Source organism: Amblyomma mixtum, chromosome 9 (assembly GCF_055824585.1).
Source record: "Amblyomma mixtum isolate Tamu chromosome 9, ASM5582458v1, whole genome shotgun sequence".
NCBI lineage: Eukaryota > Metazoa > Arthropoda > Arachnida > Ixodida > Ixodidae > Amblyomma > Amblyomma mixtum.
The window spans coordinates 48439096-48447083 of NC_143020.1; the positions used below are offsets into that span (position 1 = coordinate 48439096).

The window sequence follows — 7988 nt, forward strand, 5'->3', positions numbered from 1 at the left end:
CCTGAATAAATGTGTTATAGCGCAAGTGGACGCTGAGCAGATGATGCCGAATACTACAAATGACAAAGCTGCAGTGTAGACGACGAGGAAGTTGGGGTGGCACACCAAAATCGATGTAGCCAGCTGGCTTCCCAAAATCAATATTGTGGACCGTCATGTCACTGTCTTTCTGCGTAGCTTCTACTGGTTTAAATTCCAGTTTTAACAGCGGCTATGCAGTCTGCTTTGCTAATGGCGTCGGCACACCGCATGGCGTAGGAAACACTTCTATGCATAAGGCTTCGTGGAAAAGACGACAACGAAGCATCTGAATAGGTCGCCGGGCGTAGCGGTGCAACAAGATGACAGCCTTCTAGACCATCGCATTGCCGTAAGCTCCAGAGGTCATGCGCCGCCTCCCACCCCCCTCTAGGCCTGTATGTGCATTTTCAGGCGTCTAAATTGAGTAACTAAGCGCTTTTCTTATGTCATTATTCGTACGTTGACCAGACGCCCGACGTGGATGCATGTAATGCGATCATCTGAGTAGCCGTCACCGTCATGACACAGTCGTCCGGTGGCGGGACTGCCAAGATGCACATCGATAAGCCGTCCAATGTGGTCTCCTTCACCGACAACCGGCCCAGCGGCAGCTGCCCCAAGAGCAGAGACGACAACAATTTCGTCTTCATCAACCTTCGCTCCGTGCTGTTCTTCATGGCTGGCATGACCGTTGTCATCATCTGCTGCGTGGCGCTCTTCAACATCCTGGCTTCGCGATTTGTGACACCTCCGGCTGACACAGAACCGCTGGCCTACGCGGCCCCCGCGACGCTGGCGCCGTTCGATGGCCGGGATTCGTTCAGTGAGACGACGCTTACGCAAGAGCACCACAAGAGACGCGGCGTTGTAAAGCATGGCGGAAGAAAGAAGAAACACAAAATGCGACGGCATCACTCGAAGAAAAAGCGGAAGCACCATAGCGAGAAGGAGGATGCACTAAGGCTAGCTAAGATGGACTCTCCGAGATCAGCTTTGGTCAATACTTACAACTCCTGGAGAGACATCCAGGATGAAGACGGCAGTGATAGCGGGGAACCGCGACGGCGTAAACAGTGCGTCAGTCCACAGTGCCGATGGCTGAGCAGGTACCTGACCCCAAAGTTGGATTGGACAATCAAGCCCTGTCACGACTTCTACTCTCACATCTGCTCGGCTAAGTGGTTCGAGACGTCGTCGGCTAACGAGGCGTCGGACTTGAGTTCTTTGGACTTTCGGTCGCAGGCCGTGGCGCGGCTTATGAACGACGTGGCCGCTTACCTCCAGGGCAAGGTGTCCGCGACGCCCTGGGAGCGGAACGCGGCCACGTTCTTCACCGATTGCCTCAAACCCAAGGTGCCCCGAACGTTGAGCAGCCTGAGGCCCCGCTTTCCCATCTGGCCTCTGGAGAAGATCACCTCTGTGAGCACTTTGCCCAAGCTTGTGGCTTACGTGGCCAAGTACTTCAGGGCAACGCCTCTGCTGAAGGCATACATGGGCGTGTTGCGCACGCCCCTTCACAACGATACGCTCTACGTGGAGTCCCCGGTTCTGCCCCTGGCGAGGTAATGACGGTGGCTTTGTATTTGCGATATATGAAGTGTAAAAGTTAGCTATGTAAACGCTTACCAACACCGACCGAGAATCGTGTCACCATACGTACGTTCACCATGCGTAAAATCTTGTGCCGTTGCCTGGCAACCCGAGTTACTACCCGTGCTTACCCGAGTTACTCGGGTAAGTGGCGCATCGGGCAGTGGAGCATCGCTTAACCGCTGCGCTGGTAGTGGTATGAGGACTCGCCGCGATCTATGAATGTTAAGTAGAGAATGACCAATCCTACATACATGTGCATTAAGCCTCTAAAGATACAACGTCATACCCTTAAGACGGAGCTTAAGTACCCCTCCAATACAAGAATGAACACCTGCTTTCGCAGCATACCAATTTTATGCTTCAACTTTAAGCAAACTGAACGGCTGTGAGTGAAGTAATACTGCTGTCGTAAAGTATGTTTCTTGTGGCACACATATACAGTGACAAACTTCTCGCCAGTTTAAGAGGACACAAAGAAACGCGGTTACTGTACTAACGGCTTCGCGCAGGTGTCCCGGTGATGTAATGCGCAGGTATCGGACATGAATTAGATTTTCACGTGCTTTACAGCTATTCTTTACTAGAGCCTTGTCATTCTATGGCGTTAAAATAAATATTAAAGTGACGCGGTACTAATTGTATAAGACATGACAATGGTGTTGTTCAGTTAGAGAACAGGAACTAGGCTTTCTGGTACGGTTCCGAGGAAGAATGCAGCGCTTAAAGGGCCCCTGCCCACCCGCGGGCAGCAGACACTCTCTACCTCACTTTGAGCGAGCCTCCTCTCCTTCCATTCCCTCCTCGAAATTTTTCTCTCCCGCTCCTCGTCGAGTAGGCTCGGCAAGGCAAAATCACCCCTTCCTTCTCCGGTGTAAGCCGGAGGCGTGGTGTCTGTGGAGTGCGTCACAGGGCGACGTCATGGCCCCGCCTTCAATAGAATTCTTTTCTTGGTTTTTGCATTTTCTCCGCACACTGAACGATCGAGAGGCGCGATCGGCTCGACCACCTAGACTTGTTAGCGAGCGCATCCTTTCATACATCTGTTTGCCATTCCCAGTTAACGAGCCACCTTTTCATTTTCTTTTAGCCTCCCCACCGTTTCACGAGGGAGGGGCGGAAGTCGGTTGTGTTCGAAACACACGGCGAAGCGCGGACCCGGCAACCGCCCGTTTGCTTTTCTCCATGCGTGTTTGTGTTCTGTGTGTTTGTGTCTTTTCTCCGCTCCAAAGCATATGTGATTCATTGGAGTCAAGGCGTACGCAAGATGCACGAAAGATAAGCGGTGTGTGTGCGGAGCGGTCAAGTGGGCGAGCGAGGGAAAGGCTCTGCTGCACTAGTAATTAAAACCTTGTTTTGGGGGGCTTGCATAGAAGAAAAAAATCTGAGAAGGGAGCGCGTATGCAGAGCGTCTCGTGAGGTGATCACGGCGGGGGGAGGGGGGGGGGGACCAACTCCCTCAGCTTTACTATTTTTTACTTTTTATGGCAAGGGTTCAAGGCTGTCGCCGCACGCTCCCTCCGCATTTTTTTTTTTTTGTTCCTTCATGCGGGTTTGTAGGCATGAGCCAGAACAGAAGGCGCTGCGGAAAGCGTTGTGCAGACGACGCGACGCCAAGGCTACGCCCAATCTTCTCCCGTCAGTCAGAACGATGCACCAATGGAGTGCCTTCAGCGAAAGTAACCCCCCATGACGTCAACGGGGTTCAGAGTAGTGGGCCGGGCCCGTTTTTGAAGGAAGGAAAGAACGAGCGGGCTTTGATATGAATTTTCGCAGCTTTTCGGGGCGCGCATGGCTCTAGTATTTTGCAGAGGTTATCTTCGATGCCTCATCTATGCAGTGGGCTTGTTTTTCAAAAATGTCCGGACCCTGGGCAGTGGCCCTTTAAGACGAGACGTCATGAGGACAAGTCTTAAGTTCAGCGCTTGGTTAGGTTCATTCTCAAGCTTCGTTCTGTCATGTGCGCTGAATTCTTTTTGTGATGGATTGTTCTTTAAATCTGTTCGTACTCATTGAATTTGTTTACTGCGGCGTCTGTAGCACGACCAAATCAATCCTTCGGAGATTACCACCTAATCTCCCAGTCAATGCAGAAGTATCAATAGATCGTAAGTTGATTGTTCATCTTCAGGACTGCATCGCAAGTGCTGCAATCATCAAGACGCTATGTCCCTTCTAATAGCTTCGATTCTGCGTAAAAATTTATTTGCTTCTTGCAGGTACCAGTTGCTCCACCCAAACGCCAAGGAAGAGGACTATGTAAGGCTAATACGAGCCTCACTACAAGGCCGTCGGAGCAACCAAATACCTAAAGCCATCGTAAAGCTGGAACTCGCTTTGTCTCGCATCGTCTCGCGAGACTTTATCACCCTCGCCGACCGCGCTGTGGATACGGAGAACCTTCTGACTGGTGACGAGTTCTGGGACTCACTGCTGATGGCGCTGGTCGGAAACAGGCGGGAGGTTCGGGCCCTCGACCACAAGTATCTGATGAACCTGATGACTGTGCTTCGGAACGCTTCGTCACCGCTCGACGTAGCTAATCTGGTTATTTACTCGACTCTGACCCAAATCGCACCGCTCATCCAAAACATGTCGTTCCTGACGCCGCTGGGACTCGAGCAAACGGTCCAAGGCGTCCCCATGCAAGTCCAGGGCTGCCTAAGCCTAACCGAGAAAGCCTTCCCGCTCGGGATGCGCGTCTTGGCTCTGAAGGCGCTCGGAGTCACCGAATGGTCTCCAGAGAAGCGAAAGGCTCAGGTCATACAGATGCTAATCGCAGACATCAAGAAAGGCCTCAAAAAGTACGTGCGCTCCTGGTTCACCGAGACTGACAGCCGGCGAGATGCAACAAAGCGGCTGAAGACGCTGAAGGTGGAACTCCTGGGCGCAACGCCACACGACGAGCTTACATACGACCGGAGCGAAAAATACTTCAACAAACCACGCCAGCTTGTGGCAAGCCTTCTGGAACAGACGCCTGGTCGCGTCGTCGGCAGCGGGGGCGATTTCTTCCCCGGTTCCGTGTTCTCCCTGGAGCCAAAGTACATTGCCGAGACCCATACTCTTTACCTGCCCCCTGCGCTGTTCGGACTGATCAACAAGGTGCAGCGTTTCGAGGACCCGTTGCTCCTAGTCCCGCTGATCGGTGCGCCCGTTCTTAAGGCGATGCTATCGGTCATCGACGGGCGCGGGTCACAGACTCTCCTCGGCAACTCCGCGATCGCTACGCACTGGTGGGCACCGGTCGACGACACCAAGAACTTGAAGATCAGGTCGTGCTACCGAGATCTGTACGCTCTCGCGTTGAAGGACATGCTGCTCAACAGTAACCAGCAGAACTTTTTCGAGGAGTTTGTGGCTCAGAGCGCCCTGCTCGACCCGTTGCACAAGATGTTCAGAGAGAAGGTGTCCAAGTACCACCCCGACGGGTTGCGGCTGGAGCCGGAGTTCACGGCGGATATGCTGTTCTACATTGTGTACACGATGGGGATGTGTGAAAAGCGGGGTATCGAGCGTTACAAGGTCAGGCACAAAATGGGCATTCCTTCCCGCATCCTGGTAAACGCACATCTGGGCAGCAGCGACCGGTTCAGACGCGCCTTCAAGTGTAAGCACAGTGACGAAATGATGCCTCTCCACTCGTGCTCCTACTGGGACGAGCAGCACTAGGCTTTAGTCTGACAACCGTCTGTACAGACTGGATCTCCGTGCCCACATCATGGTCGTTGTGTTCAGCATGTCAGTCCCATTTCTAGGCCTAAAGAACAGACATCCGTAGTGAAGGCTATTTTCGTCGGCGTCTTAATAAAAGGAGTGTCACGCGTAGTGTAGCGACATACTGGCGCTGCCAACAAACCTGCATTCATGTCATTCATGTCTTGCTGCTATGCCATTGTTTGAAACCAAGCTGTTCAGTTCATGTTAATCTGTCTTCACTAACGATGAAGATGGCAGGTATGAACTCATTAGATAGGTTTAACTATAGCCCTTACGAGGGTAAGTTTACGCTTAACGTTACCCTTCCTAACGACCTAACGGCTTAAAGGTGCACCTGAAAGGGCAAAACCATATGCTTTTTCAGAGCAGTGTTAAGCCTATTGATAAGGTGCAAAGTTGCACTTCAGGAGCTCTACAGTAAATTTATTTAAAAGGCTTAACTGTAGCCCTTGCGAGGATAAGTTTACGCTTTGGGATAGAGCCCAAGCTTATTCCGAGTGGGTGCAAGCATGCTGCAGAAAGTAAGGCATATATTTGCACTTTCATAGCCTAAGCGTTAGTCTTTCTGAAAGAGGGTATTGTTCGTCATCAAATGGTTATACTTACACATGACCAAACGGAATAACATTAGTCCGAATACAGCCTAAACATTACACCCTACGCACTTAGCCCCCGATGAAAATTTACACCAAAAGGGGCTCGCCACAGCGTCGATGGATTTAAGGACTAAGATCACCCCTTTTCTTCTTTCAGTGATGACACAGGAGGGACACCGAGTGCTCCACGAAAGAGGATTGTTTTTTGTCTTTTCTTTTTACTTCAATTGTTGCAATTGCGCAGAAACTGGCAGCAGTAGTTGCTAAGCAAGTTCCGCTAGTGGCCAGCAAAAACCTGAACTTCGTAATCATTGCTGTTTCCGTAGTGTCGATGATGCGGGCGAGGTCTTTCTCTTCGACCTCAATCCACAATCTCTCTCGAAAAAAGATTGCGGATTGTGGCGTTTCAACTTTCCGAAGAGACTCAGGCTATATGAGGGATAACGTAGTGGAGTACTCTGGATGAATTTAGACTACGTGGGGTTCTTTAACGTGCGCTAGCATCGCACAGCACACAGGTTTTTTGTATTTCGCCTCCATCAAATTAGGCCACCGCGGCTGCAATCGAACCCGCGACTTTGTGATCAGCAGCCAGAAGTCAAAGCCACCAAGCCACCACGCCGGGTTTCCGGAAGAAGGCTTTGGACGAAACAGCTATGTATTTTGTGTTATCTCATGTTTCTGAATGTACCCGCGATTCCTTGGGAGTGCGTTTGTAGTCCGTCAGGCAATATGAAGATATAGGCCATACCACTGCAACCTGTACTATTTACTTCTCTTGCACGGAGCGGAGTTCAATACTGCAGCCAGTATAATGCAACCATTTTCAAACCAATTGCATTCTTATTTTGTATTTTCTTCGTCATTGTCCAATGCGACGCCGTGCCTCGTCTGCTGTCCGGGTGCCGTGACATCACTCTGGGCAACGAAAAAGAGCGGGAAATATAGAATGGAAATGGCTTCTGAGCCATTTGGTGAATTGGTAAATTGGTTTTTGAGGAAAGGAAATGGAGCAGTATCTGTCTCACGTATCTCGGCGGTCACCTGAACCGCGCCTTGAGGGAAGGGAGGAAGGTGGGAGTGAAAGAAGAAAGAGAGAAAGAGGTGCCGTAGTGGAGGTCTCCGGACTAATTTCTACCACCTGGGGATCTTTAACGTGCACTGACATCGCACAGCACACGGGCGCCTCTTGCGTTTGATGGAGGCGAAACGCAAGAGACGCCCGTGTGCTGTGCGATGTCAGTGCACGTTAAATAACCCCAGGTAGTCGAAATTATTCCGGAGACCTCCACTACTGCACCTCTTTCTCTCTTACTTCTTTCAATCCTACCTTCCCCGCTTTCGTTACGGCGCGGTCCAGGTGTCCACCGAGATATGTGAGACAGATACTGCGCCATTTCCTTTCCTCAAAAACCAATTTACCAAATGGCTCAGAATCGCTATATTGTACCAGTACAGCACAGCTAATGCTGAAATAAATATTTTATTGATTGATGAATTGATTGATTGAATTATTGGTTATGTGGTTGACAGGTTTCAGGCTTACAGGGATACTGGGGCGAAATTGGGACTTTCTGTGACATCGCTGAAATGCATTCTGAAGGTGCGATAATCTAAAGTTGAAGTCTTTATTTCGCGTAATTTTTGCGCGGATGCATTTATTTTCTAGGTTTACGGCGCGCGCGCCAGTCGCCGTCCCTGCATCAGGGGGTGGAGTGGAGTTGGGGCATGACGTCACATTTTTCGCGGCGATCTGCTCCTGCTGTTTAGCTGTGCTGGCATTGGTTCAGCTGCCGCGCGCCCGGAATTTCGGAATTGACGGCCCAGAAATCGACAGTTACAACACAGAAAAGTGGCAGTGGAAGTGACTATCATTCCGGTACCGAATCGATACAACGGACTATGATCAGGAAACTATCAAGGGAGTAAGCTGTACTTCTTTTAGGGGCAGGGTTTGCTGTCCAAGTTCTGGAGTATAGATTTCGGTCACTGGGTATACAACATGCTTACTCTTCATTATTAGTACCAAAATGTTGACGTTTCGGCTTCCATACGGAAGCC

At 50.7% G+C, this 7988-nt stretch overlaps 1 protein-coding gene across 1 annotated transcript; it reads left to right on the plus strand.

Moving 5' to 3' along the window:
• Nucleotides 1–540: 540 nt before the first annotated feature.
• On the plus strand, nt 541–5283 carry LOC149328929 (neprilysin-1-like). Its single transcript, XM_089562004.1, has 2 exons — nt 541–1583; nt 3831–5283. Exons 1-2 carry the CDS (start codon nt 541–543, stop codon nt 5281–5283), a joined length of 2496 nt encoding a protein of 831 aa, XP_089418130.1.
• The last annotated feature ends 2705 nt before the right edge of the window (nt 5284–7988 follow it).

Excerpts from the sequence above, each read along its gene's own strand:
- LOC149328929 (XM_089562004.1), top strand. The coding sequence starts at position 541 with ATGACACAGTCGTCCGGTGGCGGGACTGCCAAGATGCACATCGATAAG. Across the intron at positions 1,584-3,830 it reads CCGGTTCTGCCCCTGGCGAG|GTACCAGTTGCTCCACCCAA; the intron begins GTAATGACGGTG and ends TGCTTCTTGCAG.